Below are 26241 nucleotides of genomic sequence, written 5' to 3' on the forward strand. Positions count from 1 at the left end.
GCAACACTGCACCTCCAGCTCAAAAAGGGCAGGAGGTACCATGGTAGGAGCCAAGCACCCAGGAACCAAGATGCTGAGACCAAACTGCAATTTCTTCTCCACCCCTGCTGATTTGGCAAGTAGCAAAGAGCTTCATGGCAGGTTTGAGCTGGAGGGAAGGGGTCATCGAGCCTGTATACATCCAGAGGACGAGTTATTCAGTGCCCAGCTCTCCTTCCTATTTACACCTCCCACCTCCCCTTGTTGACATAACTTGGACGATATCATCCCCAGAGGTCACTTCGAACCTCAGGGATTCTGCTTTTCACCTCAAATTAAAGTTTGTATAAGCTCACACCAAAATAACTACCAGAACAAATTACAGCCTATTTAATTCCTTTGGTTCCAGTTTGCCTGAGGAGCCCCAGAAGGACATGCTTGTTTTGTTTAGAAGGCATCCATAGTTCCTCTTGCTGCCTGCCTGTCATGCAGCCTCACTCAGACCTGCACACTGGGCAGAGTGTCCTTAATTGGATCCCCTAAGCAGCAGATCCATCCAAAGCACATGTCAGGCTTATGACATTTTTCCACCTATTACAAAGCAGATCTGGGCAGAACCTTTGTACCGTTCCCTTTGAAAAGCTCCAGTGACCTGCTGCAACACTCAGCAAAACCTACCTCAGAGTCAGCACTGCCACCTTCCCTGGCAACTCAACCTGACAGTGCAGCCCCGTCTCAGATGCCCTTTGATCAGCTGTTTAGGAATCTCACCCTTTCTTTTTGCCCTATAAATAGGCAGGAAAGCAGCCACATTAGGAAAAGAAAATCCTGGTTGGCTGGAGTTAAGAGCTTGAGCAGCAGTGGAGTGATGGCCCATCAGCTGAGCCCAGGTAACTGGGCATGTGTTGATACCAGTACCTCAGTGGTTGCAGTGATTTAGGTTACTGCCCTGTGCTGTCCCTCCTGCCTTGCTGCAGGAGACTATTACATCCTTTGCTAATGCAACAGAGAGGAGCGTGTGCCAGGCTTTTCACTCCCAGTCTAGCAGATCAACCATCGCCAGTCTGCACTCAACGTCAGGGCATGAGCTGCAGGGGTGAGGAACTGCCAAGCTTTCATGTCATAACCTGCCAGTTCTAAATCCATCACAGCCTCTGGGTCAGAGCCATTAGCCCGCAGGAAAAAAAAATAAAAATGTAAAGCACTGTAGTTTTAACAGCGTTGGAAATCATGTAAGCATTTTGTCTTCACAATGGGCTAAGAGCCTGCATTCAATCTGCAGCCACAAGACCATGCACAGGAGCCTGTGCCTACAGCAGCGATGGAAACATCACCACAACTCTAGTAGTTCCAGCTCTGTTTCCACAGACCATCAAAAACTCTCCCTTACAAGACATACTGGACACCTGAGCTTTTCACAGTAGGTCTGCAACCACTGCCCTCTCTCCAGATACCGAACTGTCCCACGACTGAAAGAACTCAGGCCCAAGAAAGTTAAGAAGAATTGTCACAGTTATAGCTCATCAGGAACAGAGTGTGACAGACTTCACAAACAGACATTAGACAACAGCCCTGACAGGTCCTCTTGGAGGGACAACTCCAACAGTGTCTTCACCTTGCCTCACTTGGAGAAACAGATCTCTTCACTTATTAATCCTAGCTGAACTAACCCTTTGAGATGGTGTTTGCAGCAGTGAACACCTGCTTAGCTCCACTGATGGTCTAGGACTGGAAGAGGAAAAAAAGCTGCGAGTGCAAAGCAGGGTCTAACACAGGTCCACATGGTACAAGTCTTGTTTGGTTTGTCTTGGGGCTAACTTTAAAAACTGGAACCATTCAGTGCACAGAGATAGGTACATGGCATGTAAGGAGTGTCCTGGTCCTTAAGTGCTCTGCACTTTAGGTTGATGCAGCCACATGGAGAGAAACTGGATCAGAGACCCTGGAAGCACAGCCAGTCAGGACAGACTGAAAGAACCAGTATCTTTCTTCCACAGAAAAGAAGACTGAAACTTGAGAAAGCCGGTAACGGTGCTCACCAGTGCTCACCAGTACAAGAGGCTGCAGCAAAGCAGTGACCTCCGCACGCACACAGACTGGGTGAGAAAGGCAGACTCAAACTACAGTGCTGGAGCCTCAGGTCAGACAACAAGGAAGCCAAAGCAATGCTGGGCTAGGCTGCCTGGCAGCCCCCACCACAGACAGCTGTGTGCCAACACCATCAGAAACACCAGCCTGGTCCTGAGTTCCAGAAAAGGAACCACCTGTGTGACCTCCACAGGTGTTGTTCATCCCTCCCTTTCTATCGGAAAGAAGACATTGGAAAAGCATGAGAAGCAAACACTGAGAAGTCAGAAAATAAAGATCATTTCTGCCATTTATCCTGCCTGAATTAACAGGAATAACACACAAAGTTTTTCTGCCCACCATGAGAGGAGGTGTTGATGTACAATGAAGGGAGGCTGTCATTGGCAGTCCAGGGTCTTCTCTGTGTGCATGCAGAAGCAAGAGGGAGAGTGCTTGGGAGAGGGGGGTACTTCAGGAGAAGAAAAAAAAAAGGGTCCTGCAGCAAAGGCAGGTAGATGGAAGATTGGGAAAATATTTTTTTTTTCCTTTTCTGCCACAGGTTCCCTGTCAGATGTAGGGAAATCAAATAAAGTAAATGTTCTCTATGTGGTCCTTAAAAGAGCATTCCTCATCCTTCGCATATTTGACCTGACAGCAACACTCAAGAGTCACAAGTGCAAGTGAGGCACACTGGAGACACTGCTATAACTGGGAGGAGAAAGCAAGGAAACATTTTCAGACAGGAAGGCCAAAGCACTGTACCTGTAGCTCTCTAAGTCTAAACCATAGCTGTGTCATCAACAACTAGTTCCACTGGAAAGAGAGAGGTCAATTCATTACCATTTAGAAGGAGACACAAATACAGTACAGCCCAAACCATATATCAAATGACAGATGACTTGCTGATCAAGGGAATGTTTTGCACAAAAAATATTCTGTGGAGAGGACTGAGCTGAAATTTGGAAGAAAACCTACCACACTCAGCCCACATACAAGGCCAGTTAAACTTGCTGTACCAGGCAGAGGGGCTCTGATAGACATTACCTTGACAGAGCTCATCTATGTGAGCAGATACAGCTGCGAGTCCCCCAAAAGCAGGCAGGACAGAGCTGATAACAAGGGAAGCTATCACCAAGGGACACTAAGGAACAGGTAGAAGCAAATTTGGGGGGGCTAAACCCTAACCCAAAAGACCAAGAACACCACACAAAAAGAAACTGCTTTTTTTCAACTCCTACAATACTAAAAAAACAGGACTGTGCACAAAGTTATTTGTAAATGGAACATGACAATCGAGGTATCAGTTGCCAATTTCCCAGCAGAGAAGCAATTCATGAGACCATGACATTCTCTGATAGCTGGAACCAAAAAGAATTACAAGAGTCACAACAAGAGTACCTCTCAGTTTTCCAGAGAGAAAACCTGGGTCCACGTTCCCTTTAAATTAAGGGAATTCAACATTAGGGACAACGGCAGCTCTTGAAGAAATGAAATGGATAAACAGGGTTGCAACCAGCACAGAACTGAGTGCATTTTTAACAGGGGAACGAAAAACTTCAAGGGGATGGAGGGAGCAGCTGGAGGCTTCCTGGAGAGGATGCGGCAACTCGCAGGCAGCTCTAGAGTACCTGGATCACCCGGGAGGCCGGGCTATGCCTGAGGCGGGTCTCACCAGCTCCCTGCCGCCGGGGAGCCCCGGAGAGCCCGCGCGCTTCACGCGCCGCTCCAGGGCACGCACCGCAACTTCGGGCCGGACAGAGCTCGGGACAAGTTGGAACAGCTGCCAACAGGCTGCAAAAATGCACAGAAAAAGCCAATGGGGGCGGCGGGGGGGGGAGTACGGGGGCAACCCCGAAATGCAAAGCACGGCCGCACATTTCCCTGGCTTTGCAGAGGGGATCTCGCGCGGGAGGGAGGGGGACAGGTGGGGGAGCGAAGAGATGTGGGAGTCGAGGGCGATTTAAAAAAAAAAAAAAAAAAAGGCAAGGCATAGCCTCCAGCCGGGGCTGCACTCCAGGCAACGGGGACAGCGGGGCGCAGGCTGGGACACGAGAACGCTCCCGCACCGGCGGGCGGAGCGGCGGGGGGGAGCCCGCCCGAGCGTCCGCGGGGTCGGGAGGGCACCGGGATGCCGAGGCGGCTCCGGGCCGGACGGAGGGCTCCCGCCGCCGCCAGGTGAGACTGGCAACAGCCCGCCGGGCGGCCCGCGATCACGAGGAGCGCTTCCGCAGGGACATACCGTCACCACCGCCGTGCTTCCAAACTTTCTCCCGGAGTTGCAGCCAGCCCGCTTCCCTACCGGCTTTGCAAGGATCGCGGTACTCCATCAGCTCTTCTGCCGTCTCCGGCTCCCCCAGCGTTAAGGAGGCTCCCGGTCCGGCTGTCCCCGCGGCAGGTAGGATGAGCAGGGACAGCAGCAGACGGCGAGCGGGGCGGCCCACGGCCCATGTCGGCGGAGCGCTGCGGGACGGAGCGGAGCGGAGCGGGGCGGGTGGCGGGCGGCGGCGCGGCTGCCCGGTGCGGCACGCGCGGCGGGAAAGCGGACGCGGCAGCAACCGGGCCGCGGGGGGCGCCGCCGACTTGTCAACTTCAACGCGCGGGCGGCCATCACGGCCGCGCCCGCGCCTCTGCCCCGCCGCCCGGCGGGCCCCGCGGCCGAACCGCCTCGGCCTCGGGGGCTGCGGACCCGAGGGCGGGGAAGGCGCTCTTTCGCCCGCCGCACTTGCGGAGGGAGAGCTCCGGTTACGGTTACGGCACAAATTAAAAATTTAGAGAATATCGGTATTGTAGTTAATTACTACTGTTGTTGTTATTTCTCCCTCAAAATAATCGGCGCTTCAGCGGCGGCTAAAGAGAATTAGCTGACCCGCTGCCGGGAGAAACAGTATCGCAGCCTCCCGTGCCTGAGTGGAGTTGTTAGACCACAGATGTGGAACGATAGGGAAAAAAACCCACGAACTAAAGAACGGGCGAAATTAAGAAAGATGGGACTAGACATCAGGGTGTGTGTTAATCTCTCTCACCTGCTTGTAGCAGTTTTCAAGGGCAGCTGGGCTGTTTTACTGGAAATTTGGGCTTTGGGATGATCCATATGCAGCAAGGCCTGGGAAATCAGGGAGATGGATCGTGTGTGAGATGCCCAGTTGCATCCAGATCTACACCGTGGTACCTGAGCTGGTGGACCCCGGCTGCCTGAGGCTATACAATATTTTGGACATCTCTAACAGCAGAGCATAGGGAACACATTGGAAAGCATCATACTTTTAAGGCTGCTGTCTTGTGATGGAGGTAGTTCACACAGGCAGGATGTCTCTGCTATTTCCATAGTGACCATAGGGAAAGGGCAGATGCCCAAAGCCCAGTCACCTCACCAGAAGCTGAAGAGGGCCAGCCAGGTGCTTCCATATAAATTCAACACTGCATAGGGCAGCCTCTGGTCTGAAAAGATGTTACAGTCTGAGTCTGGAGCAATAGCTATGGGTAGATCATCTGTTCTCATGCTGCTCAGCAGATGTAGCATTGGGCAGAGACAGTACAGATGCTATACTGGTGAGCAGAGGAGAGTTGACAAGTGTACAAGCTCAGTGGGGGGTTCCTGGGGTGAACATGCATCCCATAATCTTCCTGTGCCATAACTCTGCTCCTTCAGCTGAGTACTTCCAAGCTCCCACGGCAGGATCTTCATTTGCCATTTGCATTTGCCATTACAGCATGGGCTGCAAACCCTCCCTTCTCTAAGACAGATAATAGTTTACCACCAGCTATCCATAAATTTGTCACTTCTCTTCTAGCCTACAGCAATGAATGATAACTGAGCATAAAAAGGCACAACATGATTCAGGCACCTCCTGAGCAGCAAAGCAGGCTACTGCAAACTATTCCTGACTGTTCCCCCTGCCTCTCATTTAATATTGTCTTCCCAGAAAAGATAAAGTCAGGAAAATAAAATCCTCTCTAAACCTTCACAAAGACTAAAAGGGCTGCATTAAATCCTGACACAAAGACCATAATGAAAAGCTCTGCTAATCAAACACACTGAAGTTTTTTACAACTGGTCCAAAGAAATGCAGCAGCTGGTCCAAGACCTGCATTCAACCTCTAACATCAGTGGTTCTGGCAATAGCTGAGCAGAAGACACACTGTTTCCTCCACTTTGTGCTTCCAAGCAGGTCCTAGAGGATCAGTGGAGAAACCTGAAGGAAAGGGATGAGCGGGGGGGGGAAGTCTGTGTCACCCATGCGGGAAAGTCCCAGGCTACTCCAGAAGTTGTCACTCAAAGGGGAGGAAGAGAAAACCTGCATGGGAAAGGTCTTGTATTTTCACTGGAAGAGTGAAACATCCTTTTGCTATACCAATCTTGGCAAAATGAGGCAAAAACAGGAATAACAAGAACATATTTCAATGCATGTGTCAAGGTTGTGACGAGGACTTACTGCTAATGCTGGATAGCAAACACCTGCCTGGTTGTGTGCTTTCCCTGACAATATTCATTCCAAACTCCCTGCCCTTCACTCCTCACTGATGGTCACCAAACTGGGTATGTAACACCAAATAAAGCTGTTGAGATCAAGCCTGAAGAATATGGGCACTTTGAACAGAAGACCTAAGTGAAGGGCTCACACTTGGGAAGATTTGAAATGCTGACCCATCCACTGATAAGTGTCCTGAACAGAGACAATGAAAGGAATGGTAACTTTGGAAATCAGTCTAGCACCTGAGCAAAGAAGCACCTTGCTGCACCACCTTAGCAGAAAATTTGACAGGGATTTTAGGTACAACTCTCAAAGACCTGAGCACAGGGAACAGAGAAAAGACAGTTCATTCAAATATGTAAAGGCTGGACCAAAGAAGATTTAGGTGTCAGGCCAAGCTTTCTAGCAGTAAAACAGGGAAACACTAGACCAGATTGCCAGAAGAATCAGGGAGTTTCCATCGCTGTATGTTTTTGAAGAGGAATGTAGACAAACATACATCAGAATAAACTTAGTAAGGTAACCATATCCATCTCTTAAGTTTTATACTGCTCATTACCACACTTACAACTTTTATTTTTTCTGCATTAGGTTGCTACTTTCTATGATTTTGTCAGACAGTGTCCAATTTTAAAATGAAAAGCTGATCACCTCTCTGTGCTTCAGAAGAACTCCCAGCTTTTATGAGCTAGGTACTCTTTTCTCTCTGTAGAGAAGGTCTTGGCAACATTGCTTTCTGAGTGTATGGGAAGCTGGAAAATAAAAGCTTGAATCCTTGTAAGAGTAGTCAACATTGTGTCATCACTGTCATCACTGTGGAGAGCTGGGCTGTCACACAGTAAGAACAGCCTTTTGTCAGCATGGAAATTGCTTGTTAACTTCTTCCAGGATATCAGTCTATGCTGGGGAGTCCAACCTCTGCATACAGAAGCTCTATTACAGACATGGATGGACATACAAGAGGACATACTACAGCTTTGAAGGAGGAAGAGAGCAAAGTAAAATGCGGATCCTTGTTTGTGCAATTAGAATGAGTCTGTGAGGGAGTTCAGAGGAATCTATCACTATTTTACACACACAAACAATAAAGTTGCCCTACTACAGTGGACTCTAATGTGAAAGCTGCTCAAACCTTCTAGAAATAGCTCTCAGTAAAAACCATACCACTTTGCAACTGGCAGCCAAAACAGTGTACACAGAGTAATGACTGCTATCTTGTGTTTAGGACATGGGTTCATGTCATCTCGATTTGCAGGTGCCACATCAGTGCAAATAAGGAACATTGAAAGCCCTGTGAAAGGATCTTTTTCATCCGAGCTGGTAAAACAGTTGGAGAAGTCTCATAACAGCAGTGCACCTCATGACACCAACAGCTAAGTATCTGGAAAGAAAACAATCCGTATCCATCGCTGGCAAAGGCAGCCTTTTCCTTTGCAGAATTCTCTCCTGCCCAACACATACAAACAAAATCCGCTGTCCTTTCAAGCCTCGCTGAGCAAGAATGCACACAGCTCTTTCTGAATAGCATCAATGAGCAAAGCTATGTGTGAGCTACTTAGTGCTGATGGAATATCCCTGCACACATCACGTCCCAAGGCCAAAACACACACAAAGTTTGTTAGGTCTTCCACAAGACCTGCTTCTTCCCTCTTGCCAACACTTGGGGTCCACCAAATCTCCTAACAAAGTGAATGAAGCACCACTCCCCCTTGGAGCCTGTCCCACTGCTGATTCCTCAGCTCTTGGCAAGTTTACAAAAAACCAAACACATCAAGCTAGTTACATCACCTATACAAGGGCAGATGGAGCTGGGGCACACCCCTCTGAACCCAGAGAATTCTTTTCTTCTTCCATTTGCATTCCAGAACTCCTCACTTCTCCTTAAACTTCTTTCATTACTTCTTTTTATGGTAGGAAAGAACTCCTGCTGCAGGTGTAGCCCGATGTGCTGTGCATCACTGCCTACAGGCACCACAGGACACTGCACAACCATCACACTCCCTCTGCCTCGGCACACTCTATCAAAGGCTCATTTACTCCGTTAGTACCGTTACAGGCTTCCCACCCTGATGGAGCCTGTTCACTTCCCCATCTCCTTTTTCTCTGTCTGATTTATCTAGCAGTCTATTGCTCTCGACTCCCCTTATCACTCATGGAGTTGACCACTCTTGGGACGTCCCTTCTTCCCAGCTTGACCACTGTCATGGACAAATCCAGGTGATAAAAAAATGAATATCGACCCCTGCTCTCTCCTTTCCATCACCCATTTTAGTCTCTCCTGCAATAGGTTGGGGGTGAGTAATTTTTTATCAAGTTTATTGCATTGTCACCCAGGAAATACCTGCCATAAGGGTAAATGATTTGCTATCCAAAATGAATCTTTAAAGGTGCTGACACATATGTGCTTAAATGAGTTCCAGAGGTTCTGAAATCCGCTGTACAGACTGCAGTCACAGACACATTCACCTGTGCTTAAAAAGCTCAACATACATTTAACACAGTCCTGTCATAAATAGGCAGTGACACTTAAGGAAACTAGGATTAAGTAAGCCATGGTTGGAAAATTCCTTTTTGTTCAACAAAGTAGCAGCAAGCAAGATTTTAAGTAATCCCACATATAAAAAAGCACCAAGTATTTTTCCCATCATTACTGCCATCTTTCAGCTATGTGAGAAAAACCAAGATACTTCTGGGGTAATTTTGAGCTGTACAGGCACAAGCTGTGGGAGGCAGGGAGAGAAATCTGTCTTGTCTGGAAGTATGAATTTTGGCTTGACCACTGGTTCCCAAAATGAGGCATGTCAAACTGATGTTTCATTACTTCACTTAAAATCCATTTTCAGGGTTCATACAGGAGTCAGTTGTGCTTGGAAAGCATTGAGCAAAGCTGGTGGTTCTGGTGATCATTGCAGCAAGGTTAAGCAGAAGGGCATGGGAACATCTTTGGAAAAGCATTTGCCAGTTCAAAATTTCAAAAGGTGAATCCACTGGTTTTTTCAAAGTATTTTTTGCCATAGGAAAAATTCTGTCTTATTTTTTTCTCTTTGCATAGAGGAATAAATCTGGTAGAGTATAAACATTACCCCAGTCCTCTGCTATGAGACAAAGATGGGATAGCTGCATTTCCCTGTTCACAGGCAAGCATCCTTTACAGAGGCTGGTAGCATACGCTACCTGTGTTTAGGCTGTTTCACAAGTGGGTAGAATTTAATGAATCTCTCAGAAAAGATGTTGCTTCATGAAGAATTACCTTAGAGAATTTTCCCAGTTACAGTTTCTGCACAGGATTTTTGTACATAGATTTATCTATAGTAACATCTTCATCCAAACCACACACTTGGCTGTGGCACAGAACATGCAGGTATTTCCTCTCATTGGGTAAGCAATACTTCAAAATAGGTTCATCTTACAAGTCATCCTTCAGATCACTAAAACAAGGAATGGTGATTTCCTTTTTCATTGTTTATTTCACTAAACATATAATTAAAAAATGTTGTAATTTCAGCTTCAGGTGAAGGCTGGTGTTTGATCACTTTCTGATAGTGAAATAAATTTAAAACTATCCTCAACAAAAATCAACTTTCAGCTAAACAATTTCAAATTACAAGAAATGATTCTGCAGAATTTGAATGCAGAACTTAAGTAACTTAATGGCATCTCTTCAACATTGTATTACACAGATCTCCAACTCTTGCAGTTTAATGGGTGCCTGACTGAAAAACTGTCACATCTCTTTGTAAAACAAACAGTAGGTCATGCTCATTATTCACCTGCCAACTTCTGGCCCGATATTATAAGGAAATATGGAGAAAATTTCCATCCCATTCTTGCAGTTACTCCTCTGTAGCAGAGCAAGAAAAGCCTCACACTAAGCTAATTACATAACCCACTTTTCTGAGCCAAATCAAATGATAAGACTAGCAATTCAGAATGAAAAAACAACATAAAACTAAATCAAAAGGAGAATTACATCTCTAGTAGCACCAGTGAAAGCACTAGAAAAGCACTGTGGTTTGCCTAGTGCTTTAATATATCCCACATTCTGACATTCCTGATACAAACCTTTGGGAAATGAGAATGAGCATCCACAAAAACTTCCTTAGGTTCAGTATTGTGTAATGTTCTCATGATGTTCTCTGCCCTGTTTGAAAGCTTCTCAGGAGTTAAGTTACTACAGATCTCAAAACATTTCAGAAACCAAAGAAATGCCTGTGACACACAGTCTTCAGGAAAAAAATATTTACACATACACATGGTATCTAACTGTAGCATGTTTTTCTAGGTCAGTCAGCTTGTTAGACAGAACTGCGAGAGACTGGACTTTTTTTTCCCAGATCCAGGATTTCCAGTTTATAGGGTTTAGGTCTAGGCTTTGGTGAATTGGAATCTATCTAGGTAACTACTGCATCATATGGGTAGGCATGCCTCACAATACTAGGAGAATCCTAAAATCACAGATCTGTAATTGTACATAAACTCTCAAATCTAAAAATGCATGTACTTTCTGGACTGTGTAGTCACATAATGCCAGCTGAAGGATAAGCATGAGCTTGTACAGTTATGTTTTGGAATGCTCCAAGCCTGATTCTGAAGGAGATCTTCTATCTAGAATGTAAGAAAAGTTCCAATGGGTTTGGTTTTCATGAGAAAAGAAGCCTCAGCATGCTAGAACCTCCAGAGATTTGATATATTGTTCTGTATTGTATTATTAGGAGCTGGTGAGAAAATTAATGTATCAACAAGCCAAACATGTTGGTAGCAGCTAATAAGATCCCCCTTGTTCATGGCCCATGAGTCCTTGGTTTATTGCAAGAGCCTTGCACCTTAGCAAGTACACTGATGAAAATAAAAGAACTGGCACAGGACTGGGGGCAATGACACTGTGACAGCAAATTTGTCTCCAGGCCTGTCTTCAAGATAGGTTAGTCCACCAGATAAAAAAGCCTTTTTCTTATCCTTTTCCCGAGTTTCTGTCCTTTAAAGTTATTCTCTCCAAGAACTGCTTGAATTTCCTGGAACTGCACTTCCAGCCTTCCAGCTTCATGGGTTCTCTCATCATCTTTACAATTCCACACCGCCCCCCTCAAGCCACAACCCAAAAATTGGAGGAAAAATTTCAGAAGCACCAAACTAATAATGAAAATAAATACTGTAACAGTCCCTTCTCTGAACTGAAAAAGCATCTACCAGAGAAAAGCACAAGCTGTGAGGAACTACTTGTAGAACTCACATGCAGATGTCTCCTCTGCAAGTTATGAGAATTTTCTCACTGAAGCCACTTAGCAAAATGGAAATGTTCCCTTGAGAGGCTTTGGAAAACAAATTGGACCAAAACTTTTTTTCCCTCCTGGGGTACGATGCTCCTGAAGAATGTAAGCCATAAACACACTGCTTCAAAACTTTCAAGTGTGGCTTTATTCCAACAGAAGTCCAACAGGCAGGGGCTTTCATGGCTAACCCTGGTAAACAGATACTTGTTTTAGACAGCAGCAGTGCCAACAGCTATTGCAAGGCTGCTCTACCGTAGTGCATTTAGCTAGGAAAGATCCAAGGGATCCAAAACTGGAATTCTTTTTCAATCTACAGTTCCAACAGACTTAAAATGAACCACAAGCTGCACAGTTAAGAATGCATTCAAGACAACAGGACCCCTCTACTCCAGCTCCAAATATTCAGCTTACTTGTCCACAGACTGGAGAAGAGACTTGTCTTTTCTTGAGCTGATGCTTCCTGGACACATTCCAGTGGAAAAACTGCTGATGCACGCACAATTACAGAATTCTGCTGTCTTCAGTGAGGCTGTGTATATATACTTCATTGGCAAATTTGGCTAGATGCTGGTGATGCTGAAGCCAGAGCAAAATGTAACTTTCTCCTTTGTGTTAGCTCTGCAGTAATGACACTGATAAGAATGTGCTATCAATTTTACCCGGCTTTAGTACCATAAGAGCAAAAAGTATTAGGGTTTGGGGTTTGTTTTTTGTCCTGAAACTTGTTAAAGAAATACACCTAAGACTACCCTACAGAAAACAATGTGCCCTGTACACAATTTCGAATGTAATTCTGCAGAGGAATTAATAGACATCGTTGCTTCACAACATTCAGGGTTAGGGTAATGTAGCATAATGTAATGTTTATTTGCAGTCTCCATTACCTCCAGTCCAGCTTTCATCAATTTTCATACACAAAATACCAGAGGTGTTTTCTATATGCACTCTGCCTCAACTGAAAAGATTTACAATTGTACTTATCTAAAACATTTGGTCAAGATTGGCTATTGCTTATGCAACTATTTACTCAATTCCCTGGCCTCTGTACCAGCAGTGGGAAGAGAAGCACTGACCAGCCAATTGAAAGGTTATCAAAAAGCCTGAATTCAAGAACCAGAAACTCCTAAGGAACAACCATGTTAAGAGGAGTGTTGTCCATAAGAACTTTATTTCTTCCATAAAAGAAGAAGGACTACATCATCTAAGCAGAGAGCTTCCAAATTCTATTAAGCAAGGTGGTTTAAGCTGCACCCATGGGGTTTTTTGGGGGGAGGAGGGATAGGAGGGAGGAGAGGGGGAGGACAAATAGCCTTCCCCCAAACAGCAACCATAAAGACAAGCTGTTGAAAACTGGTCACATTTTGCACTCTTTCAGAAACCAAAAGGGGAAAAACAAAGAAAACCCCCCAACTTACGTGCTTGGGTGGATGTGTAAAAATGTCAATTATTTAAACATAGTACTTCTCTGGAGGAACTTGCTTGCAGAAATTAAAGCAATGCCTGTGCAGTATCTATCTTTTCAATGTCACTTTAAAAGATATACAATCCTATCTGGATATGTGAAAGCTAATAATGCCAGAGGATAGAGAAAGCAAGTAGGCAGCCCACCATTCTGTGGCATTAAAAAGTGATTAAATGAAATTCCCAAACAGTTTAGTGACATTTCTGATAGACTAATCATATAGCAGTATTCTAAATAGAGAAACGGACTCATTATCAAAATATTCCCTTTAAAAAAACTTGTAACTTGGCAGAGTACTTAATGTATATATTGTGTGGAGATAATGGCTTCTCACTTCAGATTTAGAGGAATATGGATGAAAAGAGGGCTTCCCACAGCTGTATGCACTAGAAGTACTAGTACAATATCCAGACTTTGCTTTAAGTCTCCATGTTTTGGAACAAAGGAAAACTAACTATTGACCTAGTTTATAAGCTCATCTTAAAATCAGCCTGTACTTTAAAACTAAAAAAAAATTATTTTATTCAACAGCAGAGTGTTCACCTACAGACACCAATGATTCACTTGAAGCAAAACTTAATTATTTTCGGACAGACTGGTTAAAATTGGCCAGGGAAATCAGAGCTGAAAGCTCAAACACTTTTCAGACATACAGCAGGATGCACTGCTTCCCACTATTACCTACCTGTAGAGTTCCCCCAGGCTCCAACCCAACGCTGCCAAAACACGGATGTTTCTCATTGTGGCTACTGCATTATCAGTGCTTTTTATATAGAGACAATACAGTGCTAGTCAATACAAATACTTGGCTCATTTTTTAAATTCAAGAAGTTGCCTTCTCCATGGCAGGTGTTCTATTTCAGACAGCCACACTGATCAAAACATCCCTACATGGCAGATGCCTAAAAAAAAGCCATTAAAAAAATCAAGCCAAGTGGCTCTCAAATCTGTCACAAACACATTCAGGATATTTCTAGCTAAATACAGTGCATAATTAACAGTGATCTTAGAAAGACTTAACCTTTATTTGCCCATTTATTTTAGTCCACACTTACCCCAACTTTTCCCAGTACACTGGCTGTATCACAAAACAGATTTCTCCACAGCCAAGAAGAATCTTTTTGGGTTGATCATTCACTTTGGAGTTATACTGTACAATATAGTTGTAAGCAAATTCTGAATTCAAAGCAGGGGGGTTGGATAGATGAAAACCACACTTATACTGTATACAGAAACTGGCGTTCAGCAGTAATCCCTTTTCAAACATTTTCAATTGCAAACTCATCTATTTTCACAATCAATACATTTTTGTCTGAAAAGTTTATTTTAGTTTTCTGAACACTCTAAAGCAACTGTGCTTTTGATGTTACACAAGTGTTCAGATAGGATTAACAAAAATTAAAATGTTCTAAATTACAAATTTAATTCCTGTAAGAGCTTGAGAAAAGAAATAGAACAGAAAAGCATGACATACACACATTGTGAAGAAACCCCAAATTTTCATGCAATGGCAGGCAAGATGTAAAAAGCCACCCGAATTCACACATTTTTACACCGAATCATCAGAAAAGTACTCTGTAGTAAATCTGTACATCCAAATACATTTGGGATCTACACCTAAGTTACATTATTTAATGTTATATACACTTATTACCCCTTGTATGATGTCTAAAGGAAAATCTTCATTCAACCCAAACCCAAAAAAAATGCAAGACTAACTTGGAAAAAAGGAGAATCACTTTAGACATTCAGTTAAAATGTTGGTTTTGTTTTAATCTAGACCTTAGAGTGTTCATTAAAAAACAAACAATCCTCTTCATTTAACATTTTGCTTTCTAACTGTACAGTAAATTGCATTGCAGAGATCACACTCCGTCTTCAGACTGTATTTTCTTTGGATGGATTTAAGATGTAGCTGGATATTACTTTAAAGATAAATAAAGGGAAGTTGGTCCAACTAGAACAACAGCTGATATATTACATGCATATGGGTTTTTTATATATTTTTAATTTTTTTTTAAACAAATGAATGTAGGGTAGTTGATATCGCAAATAAACCAAAAAGCACCTGGAGTCAAAATATAAAACATACCTCCTATCCGGTCAATGGCAGTAAAAATCAGAAGAGTAATCTTTCTGGAACGGTATTTTTACATAATTTAGAAATGTTAAGTACCAGGAAGACTACTAATCAAGTAGTTTTAGCAGCCAAGTTTCCCTCTTTTTATTGAATGGAACAAATGCTTTAAATAAACCGTTTGTCCTCTTCACTGAAGAGAGCTAGTCTATTCATCTTTAATGAGCTAGGTTTTTTGTTTTTTGATGTTGGTTTTTTTTTGGGGGGGGGGCGGGCGGGGAAGATTAGCCACGTACTGTAGTAATGCCTACTGCATATAATCCAAGCATTTGCTGTGAACAGTTGGAGAAAGCAGTCAGTAAGAACCTAGGATCAATGGAATAGATGTTACTTTAAGCCATCCACAAAATGGAGACCCATATAGTGCCCAGTGTTAAAACCCAAATCTCTTCTCGCGCTTTTTGCTGTGCAAGTTCATCCCCAGGAAAAGAGGAACTGATCCATAGTTCAATTTTCTTATTTCCTTAGTCAATTTTCACATTAGTGTAGATTTTACGAACAAAGGCACTTGTTCCCATGTAACCAATGGCTCCTGCAAAATAAACCAAAAATGTTGAATATGTTAGAGAGCTGATCAAAGTAAAACAGCAATATAAACCACACACACTTAAACAGAGAAAGTCACATAAAGCATGCACTCTGCACACAGAAAATTATCTACCTGCAGTACTTGTTCTCAAACTCCAATTATCCATGCTCCCCCTGAACGTCTGGCAAGAACTTCCCTAGTCTAGCAATCTAAATCCATTAAGCCATCTTACCAAGAGGCCATGCTCACTTGGCCTCGATAAATATAGCAGCCCCCCTACTGCTGCCAATAACCGGGTCCATTTTTTCTGAACAGAGGGTAAAAAACATACAATCACCCACTCTGCAGGGAAGGTGGATGGGAGGGCAGGTTTTTATTATAAGTTACATGCCTTCTGGATGAGTGTTTTATTGGCAGATGGCTTTTTCCCTCCCACAAGGCACAAATAATAATAGATCCCCATCCCAGGAGTCTTACACTCCAAGGAGGTCTGTACAAAGAGATTAAACAAGTAGCAGTTAGTAGTTAAAGGAAATTGCAACCTGTGGTTTTCAAATTAGTAAGAGTCATGAGCAGAGTATGCATTGTCACAGCAGTAATAACAGAACAGGTCACTGGGTTTCTGATAGGGGCAACAGTTTATGCTAAACCCAAAATACTGCAGTACAAAGGACATCCAGAAAAATGGAAGACATGCACTGGACCAAGACCTCTTCTCAGAAAGAGATTCAGCAACTTACCTGGTCAAACCCAGAACCCCAGGTTTGCCAGGCTCAGTAAATACTGTGGTCTTATAATATCCACAGGGAATGTCTTCATCTCTTCCAACCAAAATGAGAGTAAGTCAGTTTGGCTAACTATCATGTTTGAAATGAAGTTGAAAATCCAGCAAGAATTAGACTACTGCTGTCAGACCGCCAGCACAGTCATAAAATATGGGAAGGATGGAGAAGTCAGGATCTCTAACTGACTACAGAGAACACCTAACATTAAATGATTGGATGCTTGGTAAAGAACAGAGAAAAGATATTTTTCCTTCCTTGAAGCAATACAGAGCAAAGCATGAAACATTTGCAGTGAACTAGGATGCATGAGAATTGCAGAAGACATGTTAAATACAAAAGTCTAACCAACGCTAGAAGTTTTCTGCTAAACTTTCATTTTTCAGTATAAATATAAAGGGTTTTTTTCTGCTTTTATAAATTATGGTCATAGAGACCTGCAGCTGGCATTGCTGTCTAAGGAGTTAATCAGATCTTGGAAGAGTTCTTTAAATCCCGGGGATGATATGTTAATTTATGAAGTCACAAGATTTTGATTTTTAGACCCCCAAAAGCCCAAAATTCAGACCTAATCAGGAAATCTGCACAAGGCAGACCTGATGCATCATTTCAATGTTTTTGGAGTGGTAAAGACCCTGTGGAGTCAGTTTCTGTACTGCATAGCATTTCAAGTTATATAAATATCATGGCAACCATTCAGGTGGCCAGCAAACAAGAGATCTGCATTACTAATCTGGGCAAAGTAGGGTTCAATTAAAACAAATACAGCATACACAAGATCGGGATGTTGCTTGCAAGCCTGCCTTTTCAAGGAGAGACCACTACAGCATTTGGACAGACCCAAATACAGGCTGTGAAGAGAGGTGATGTGAGCTTGGAATCATACAGAGGAACATGCAGATTCTTCTGTAGCTTGTCAAGAAATTAATCTGCCTTATGCAGTAAATGGAGAAAATAATGGCACGGGACTCTTGTTTTAACACTCATGATGTTTTTCCTGTTAAAGCAAACACTGTCAATAGATCCAAGGCCCATTTTAGTTGCTAAACTCAGATACATTCCAGAACTTGTTCTTTGAGAGTTCCTCTAGTGATGTGATGCCAGGTATCACAGAGACTTGAGAGAGCAAAGCATTAATTGTGTTTCATTTGGGATCTAGAGAATGGATGAGATGGAAGTGAGGGGGATGAGTAGAGAGTAGCAGTCACATGAGACCACAAGCTCTCATCCCCATAAACAAATCATAACCTATTCTGAATCACAGGAGCCTTATCCATGAAGGCCACTAGTGGCCAATACCCAAGGCAGGGGTTAAGCCTCAAGGCTGCTTCACAGGCATTGAATAAAACATGGGGCAGGGAGGCGGAAAGCCTAGGCAATGAGGACTAAAGAATGTCCTCCTGAATCAAATGCAGGGCAGCTGGTTCATCTGAATAAAAAAACACAGTAAAGAGAAATATTTTATTTATGTATTAAACACCTTACCAGATGATATTTATAACTTGGTTATGGCCTATATAGGTTTAGTGGAAATAGACTGCAATCATATTTCAGCAGAACAAGCTTTTAAATAAAGAAAAATATCCAAATATTTAGGAAGAGCAACTACAAAACAAAGAAAGGATTAATTCCCATCTATTATTTCAAACCAATTAACACTTACTACAGTTGTGACTTTGTAAGCACAGAATTTTTTTTAAAAGCCCTTCAGGCATACTTACAGTATTTATTTGGATGCTGAAGTGTGGTATTGCAAGAGGCCTTTCTATACTATGTAGCTCCTAAGCCATCCACTAAGTTGGGGAATAAGTTTTATTCTTTTCTGTCACTAAGAGGAAAGGGAAACATGAGGAGCTCAAAAGGTTTGGAAGTTCTCATGGGCTCCCTACTGTCCAGCCCCAGAACTGAGATGCTCTGCAGAGAGCAGCCAACTTTGTGGATCAAAGCATCCCACTACATGTGGGGTTTGAGTTCACTAGGCATTGTCAAGGGCATTAAACCCAGAGCTGGATGATACATGCCTACAGAGAGTTCCCCTGCTGCTGCTTTGGGCCCTAACGAGTTGGTCTCACACCCAACTGCGTGACAGCGAACACGCCCATTCGCGTGAGCCCCCACAGAACAGCTCCACACACTTTTCACAGGACACGTACAGTCAGGAGCACGCACACTGCACAATTCCTTAACACAAATGTCTTTGTTAGACCTCAATGGCTGCAAGTTCCCTACACAAATGCTTTTTGACAGGGGATTTTTTTTCTTCACTCCACATGCTGAAAATGGGAGTTCTCAGTAAAAAGGAATCTCACAGCTTCTCTTCCAACACACTTAAAAAAGACAAAAAGAAATCTCAATAGTGCTATGGAAATAAAGTTTAGTGTGCTAAAGTATTTTCTGTTTTTGAATAAATTTGGATTTTACTCTAATATTCCATCAAATAGTGTCCTACCATGAGTAGAAAGCATTTGACAATCTTCCTTTTCCATGTTTTAAAAAACATTTTAATTACAGAAACTGGTGGGCAAGCTTGGCTTCTGCATCATACACATTTTAATCAATACCAGCCTGAGCACTTTAAAAAGAAAAGATTAGAGCTGAAAAGTATAAGCCTATTAAAGAAAAAAAATGGCTGCAAGACTACCAAAACAGCAGGGAAGTCTTGTAATGTGCCAAGAACCTGATGAAGTAAGATTAGACTGTATGAGGGAAAAGGGGAACAGGTACTCAACAGTTAAGAGATTAATTCCCTCCCCTTTTTATAAAGCATTGTGATATTACCCACCCTCTTGAGATATCAGGAAATCTATACTTTACAGAATTAAGTTCCTGTAAGACATCATGTGTCTCATATAAACTAAAAGAAATCCTCCCATTAGTTACAGGACTATTCATTCACTGCTAAGAAGCATTAAATAAAGATCAAACATAAAAAGCAAATAACATCATAGAAAAGTGCAAAAGAACCAAGAAGCACTTTCTGAAAGTCATAAATAAGAGGATAAAAATAAAGTTAACAGGTGAACAAGTTGATCTGACTTTATCAGATGACCTCCATGCCACGAACTATGTTTTTCTCTAAACACTGTCAAAACAGTATCTTAAAAAAGCAATGAAATCCAGCTGCACACAGGAGCACTCTGCACTCTCCTCACCTGTGAATATTTCAGTACTTATTTGTCAAATGTTGAACTGAAGTTTCAGCCCTTTCTGCTCTGGTCACCCTCATATACACATGCCACAAGATACAGACAGTACTGTCATCAGTATTGTGCTAACATTTATGCCTCAATGGATGTCCCATCTCCTTGTCTTGAGGCAACAGTAAAAATTGCGAAGCAAAATGCTAACTTAATTTGGAATTTATTTTGCAGAATTTCTTCCCAAATATTGAGTCTTTCAAGCTTGCATTGAGGGTGAAATTCTCTGCACAGTGCATAAATTATCTTTCTGCCAGAAGACACAATACAAAAAAATCTTTTATATTAGGTAGGAACAAAGTATAAGCAGAGAACTCTTCAGATTCTTTTTAAAGATTCTAAGCTTTTTTGAGCAGACCTTGCAGACACACACATTCCACCACCAAAACCATAAGCTAAATTCAGAAATATGACAGTCTGAAAAATTCTGTTAAAAAAATGTCAAAATATCTGAAACTTACCACACATTATTCCCAAAGCTGTGCTAAATACTGCCATATAACCAAAGTAAAATGATGTCTGAAACAAGCCATACATCCTGAAAAAGAAAGACAGGAATTTATGTTAAGTATTTTCCTCAGTTTATTTTCCTAAGTTTATTTTGTCAATAAACTTACTTGGCACTACAGTAATCTGATATTCAACCAAGAAAACTACCACTTACTTTGTCTTGAAAAAGTAGTAGTAAAAGGAGTACATGTAAACATAAATCGCAGTTGATGCCGCAGAAAGAAAGCTCGTCCATTGCCTAGAAGTAAACACACATGTCCATCATGCATCCAGCCAAAAGGCTTCCCAAGAAGATGTACAAGGCACTTGGAAAAGACCCATCTAGACTGAAGAAACATTACTTTTCTACAAAACTCTCACAATCTAGTTCACTATGCAAATTATGCAATACTTACCACCTGTAATCCTCTGCGTTTAGCAGGAAATACGTACAAACAATAGTCACACAAACTGTCACAATGCAGAGGATAACCAGAACCAACATCATAAAGCCATAAACATAGTAGATCTTGTAAGCCCAGAATGAAGTAAAAATGAAATACCTGTAGAAAGTAAAAAAAATATGCAGATGATATTGTAATTAAACTTAAAATATTATAATTTTTAATCAAGCTGTCAAATAGCTGACATACTCACATTTCAATAAAAATTGATCCAAAAGGGAGGATTCCACCCAGGCAAACAATAACAGCTGGTTCCATGAACCTGAAAGATATTAAGATTAGGTTAGGGACAATTTTAATTTTTCATTTATAAGCATATTAAGACCAGATAATTAATATAGCACAGGGCATTATTTAAAAGGCATGAAGAACATTTCTGTCTCATATCAGCATATGAGAATGAAGATTCCCTCAAAAATGCCATGGGTAGGGATAAAAGAAGGAGTTATTCTCAGGAACATAACACTCATACCTATCACCTCCAGGCAATAAGGTTAACCATCTAACCAGCCTTAAAGCCACAAAAAGAAGCTCTCTTGCCCAAAAGAGGACTAAGCAATCAAGCCTCATGACATCCACTAGCCTTGAATGAAGGCAGTGAAAACCCAGTGCTGTTGATGGCTACAAACACAGCAAACAGTACAAAGAAAATTTTGCAGGATAATCGTTATATAATTAAGAACCAGTGTTTATTTTTAATGCTATACTGAGTCATGAACATATGGCTAAAAACGAATGCTCAGCTACCTGTAGATGATACTGTCACTTACTAAAGGTGACCTCTGTGTAGTACTTGTGATGATGCTGAATCTAACTACTAACCAGTGATTTAATTTGCAGTTTCTTTTATTATTTATAGGGAGAGTTGTCTAAGTTGATGGTGTGCTATTTCATCATCTTCAAGAAAAGTATCTTATTTCTTTTTATCTGTCATGCTGATCCAGAAAAATCCATCAGATTCCCAAGATACAGGTCACAATATAAATCACTTCCTAGCATCTGAGCTGCACAAGTCACTACTAAAAAGAGACTTAGTGTGCTGCACTTCCTGGACATCACAGGCATACGTGTTTCAGTGCCCCCTTCACTTTGTCTGTTCCATTCCTCTGAACAGAGAAAGCAAGAAAAATCTATTTAAAAAATCCTTTGAGGATATTTTAATTTCCACAGCTTGCTGCTTCTGCTTCAGAATGAAATTAATAGGAAAAAGTGACTGCATTCATAATTTTCCAAAAACTTAAGTGTACTTTTTGAGACTAGGCGCCCCTTTGCATTCACTTCAAAAATAGTGAAGGCTTCTTCACAATTCAAACCATATACTTGTAATATTTTAGGCTCTGCGCCATCAAAAAAAGTGCAGAATTGGGAACAGCATTGCAAGCTTCTCCCACCATCACCCTGCAAATATGTCTCAGCTTATACACAGAGACCATTAATCAGAACACTTCTGCCTCCAAGGCACACTCAATCCTAAACCTCTAAGAGGCATTAACTAAAGAGGAGAGGTTTTAGTTTCAAGATACCTAGACAAGAACTGCATTGGCTCCATCCCCTTTATACAGAGACTAAAAAACATTTCAGGCAAAATGTGATTCAGCAATCCAGGAGTGTAAAGTCTGCTACAACTACTAACTGTGGTCTTTTAACTCAGAAGAAAAATCATATTAAGGAAACACCAGTTGAGCTGTTCTTTTAGACACAACTCAATTTAAATAAAAAGTTATTTCAGAAAAACTGAAGAAGTTATTTTTAGAAGTTATTTTAAATGTACAGAAGTGATTAATTCCAGTTAACATTCATGCTCATCTTTACCATTTCTTCTCTGGTATGGGACGAGGCACTGCATTGACACGACATGGAAAATTAGGCTGTCCTGACAGATTTCGGCCAAGAATTGTACCAACCAGGTTCAGTGGAAGGATGACGAAGAAACAAATACAGCACACTGCCACCTGTAAGCAAAATAACTGAAGTTGTAATTAAAAAAAACACATATAAGACAACAAAAGAAGATAACCAACCAATATTAGTCCTTAGTAGTTATTGCTGTAGACTTATACTCCTACTATGAAGCATTAGTCAACATATACCTAGTTTATCAAATGGAAGCATATTTTTCCTGAGAAACTTTCTAATAAACATTATTAAGCATATTTTCGTGAATCAGTTGAGAGAACAGAACCATTACAGACTGTTTTACTGTTTCCATCTAATCATTATACTCAATACACTGCACAGGAAATAAAAGGAAATCTTCATGGTACTTCATAACAGAAAATGTCATCAGTGTCTCTTACACTTTTGCAGAGTGCTATCCCTGGGAATTAACATCTAGCAGCTAGGCAGTTGCATACAAGATTACAACTGTTAGGTGCAAAACTTTTAATCCAGTCTCAAAAAGACCCAAACAAGAACTGCAAAGCCATGTCAGAATGTCACCAATCAAAATTTTGGGTTCAATTTTTTCCACTATGCACCAACTAGGTTATTAAGAACGTAGACTGAGCTAGTAAACAGTGACCACTGGTATGCAAAGATTACACTATTTAGAAGCACAATGGCCCTGCTTACACGGAGAAACCAAGTTTATGCACAATGCAGCAAAGTCAAGCCAGTGTTCCAGCTCTTTCCGATGGAACAACCTCCCTAAAAATTTACCATGAATCATCTTTTTTTTGCTAGTATACTTATATAGCTCTATTTCTGCTATTCCTTGAAGGCAACATAGTTTATCTTCCAAAACAGGAAAATTTCAAGTGTTTACCAAGACATTCACTACTCTTAACTCTTTAGCACAAAATGAATTAGCATTAGACAGTTCAGTAACTTTTTGATATTGATAATTAAAGACAGAACAGTTGCACATAATGCAATAACCACAGTTCTGAATGCTGACCCTGTGACCTTTTCTATGCAAACATATGAAAATACTGCCTTTTAATGGCACTGTTGCCTGAGGCTCTGTGTACACCCTGGTGCCTCCTGAGAAAGAAGCTGTATTCATCTTGCACTCCATCAGAATGCAAACCATGGCAGCACATTAATGCAGAACAATGGACAGGTTTAAGAGTCTCACACTGACTTGCTTAAGAAGCAGTTACTCCAAGGATAAATAAAAGCTGTTCATGTATGTTATACCTACAGAAATCTACTGCAAGCAGCTGAAAAGCAAGAACTACATTAGCTCAATACAAACTCAGCATTAGGTGAATCACACAAGTTTAAGGCAACATTTGACTAAAGTCAGTGGATTATTCCTCTATTAATGACTTGTATATCATTAGGTCAGAGGGGAATGGAAAACATTGCCTGGGGCTGGATGGAGCAAGCCTTCATACTTCACAGAAGGGGAACACCAAACTGGTGGTCAACAAGCAGAAGCACTTTCCAGACTGCTCTGTATATCTTTGAGGAAAGGTTATTAAAGAATTACATCATGAGCCACTAAAATATGAAGCTTCAATGGTAAATAAGGAGAAGCTAAGTAGTACTTACACTTGCAGTATAAATAATATAATAGTAAAGCAGTTTTTACACAATTAATTCATATTTAGTAGCTCCCATTTATCTTCCATTACTCAAAACAAACCACAGGTAAGCAAGCATAATGCCTTAGATAGGACACTGAGGTTGCCCAAGAATAAATTACAGCAGAAGTATACAACTTGCTCCATTAATGGATGCAGGTTCTGCCCTTGAAAACTACTCAGTTTAAATGAATGAGCAGATGAGAATTTTCAGAGAAAAATGTCAAAAAGTATCAGAAACATCAAACAACATCATCTTGAGTGCTACCTTTATTAAAATCCTCACCAAAAATTCCCAGCTTGTTTGAAGTGCAGTGGGTAGAAGAGATGTTCAAAAATTAAGGTCTGGATAGGGTTCAAGAATTTCTGATCTGAATATATTGAAACCATTTCCATTTTCAAGAAAAGTGTGCTCTGCTTCCTGCAGCAAGGCCCTTTGGTGTGTCAAGTGGCCCCTGCCCATGGTGCTCTGTGGTGTTCTAGCAGGTAGGTTTCATACCTGGCTGAGGCAAAAAGCTCAGACCCAGGCAGCATGAAAGGGCATCTGTACTGCTCATCCAGCCCCAACTGTCTTTTGCATCTATCAAGATGACTGTAGCTTAATTTCTTGATCTTGGAAATTTCCCCTGTCTGGGAACAGTGGTAGAAAGTGAATCCACTGCTTTATTGCATAAAGAAACTGTCTGGGAACAGTCTTGGATTCTGAGATCACCTGGAACAACACTTAGTAGCTTGTATTTGTCCATCTGGTAAAGTATGTCTTATAGGGAATATAGGTAGAAAGAATATAACCCTGGACAAGGACCCAAGCAAGGAACATCCAGACCTAATTACTGATTAGCTGGCAAACTCCTAGATGAAAAAAAGGCTATCAGTAGCATCTCATTCTAGTGACATGCACTGCAGAGCTGAATGGCTTCAAATCAGGTGGGCAAGGAGAAGACCCAGCTTGATCCAGCAGGGTTTGGCTGTTGTGTTATCCAGAAAACTGACTACACAGCAGCTTTGAAATCTGAAGTGTTTATCTGCATAAAACAAGCTGAGACAGACCAAGGTTCCTTAAATAATGGCTTCAGTAAATACAGTCAAGCAGTCCCCAGTACACTTATAACTGGCATCTGTCAGAAAATCTGAGTGCTTGTGATTTCATTATCAGATCAGTCAAAGCATGACTGATACTGATGTAGCATCTTACATTATACTAACCATCAGCTGAAAAATGAACTGATCTCAGACAGACCAGATGGCATCTTCAGTGAGACCCAGTAAGCAGCATTAGATAAAGTCCCCGTTTTGTTAAACAGTGAACTGCCGTCTGTTCTGGGGACAGTGGAAAGTGAAGCACATTCTTTTCCTTTTTTTCATGGAGCCATTTAGGAGTATAAAGTTATCTGAGATGATTTTGCAGTGCAAAGGAAACCAAATCGAGCAAGCAAGGACAGGCCATAGCACAGACTCAGGAATGCCTTCTACTCCCACCTAACTCTGATAAGCTGTCCAAAATGATAAAGACGTGAATGTTTTGTCTTCTGAGATAAGCCCACCCTGCTGACAGCAACTTGCTGGTCTTAGTAGGTTGACCAACACAACTGGTCCTGGTTGTACACACCATGCTGAATTCAGTAGCATCTTCTTTCTTGCTGCCTGAATCACAGGTAGTCTACCTGCTCAGATTGATAACTGGTGAAATGACTTTCTTCACTCTTGGCAGTGATAGTCTTCCCTGGATGTGAGAGATGACTGGAGATAGTTGGCTGTTTGATCTTTTCAGGTACGTTCCTCTTAATTTCAGATCTAAGGCAAAGACAGTGCCCCCCCCAAACTAAGCAGGTAGTCCCTGTTGCCACAGATGGTAAGGACAGTGAT

At 41.9% G+C, this 26241-nt stretch overlaps 2 protein-coding genes across 4 annotated transcripts in view; both read right to left on the reverse strand.

The window, feature by feature from the left end:
- Positions 1-4419, reverse strand: part of TLL2 (tolloid like 2) — a 90614-nt gene extending 86195 nt beyond the window's left edge. Inside the window, exon 1 of one of the 2 annotated variants that reach the window (XM_018069073.2) lies at positions 4346-4400. In XM_018069073.2, the coding sequence (XP_017924562.1) occupies positions 4346-4373 (28 nt within the window). In that variant the 5' untranslated portion in view covers positions 4374-4400. Of the gene's footprint in view, positions 1-4345 lie in introns of both variants that reach the window. The other variant, XM_018069074.2, reaches the window with a different exon arrangement.
- An 8219-nt stretch (positions 4420-12638) lies between these two features.
- TM9SF3 (transmembrane 9 superfamily member 3) overlaps positions 12639-26241 on the reverse strand; it is a 43641-nt gene continuing 30038 nt past the window's right edge. For both annotated transcript variants that reach the window (XM_018069077.2, XM_018069078.2), the window contains exons 10-15: positions 22661-22800; positions 21042-21110; positions 20801-20947; positions 20560-20643; positions 20357-20433; positions 12639-15919 (exon numbers count right to left, since the gene is read on the reverse strand). In XM_018069077.2, the coding sequence (XP_017924566.1) occupies positions 15852-15919; positions 20357-20433; positions 20560-20643; positions 20801-20947; positions 21042-21110; positions 22661-22800 (585 nt within the window). In that variant the 3' untranslated portion in view covers positions 12639-15851. The remainder of the gene's footprint in view (positions 15920-20356; positions 20434-20559; positions 20644-20800; positions 20948-21041; positions 21111-22660; positions 22801-26241) is intronic.

This window comes from Manacus vitellinus, unplaced genomic scaffold, assembly GCF_001715985.3.
Source record: "Manacus vitellinus isolate BGI_N305 unplaced genomic scaffold, ASM171598v3 scaffold_15_pilon, whole genome shotgun sequence".
Lineage (NCBI taxonomy): Eukaryota > Metazoa > Chordata > Aves > Passeriformes > Pipridae > Manacus > Manacus vitellinus.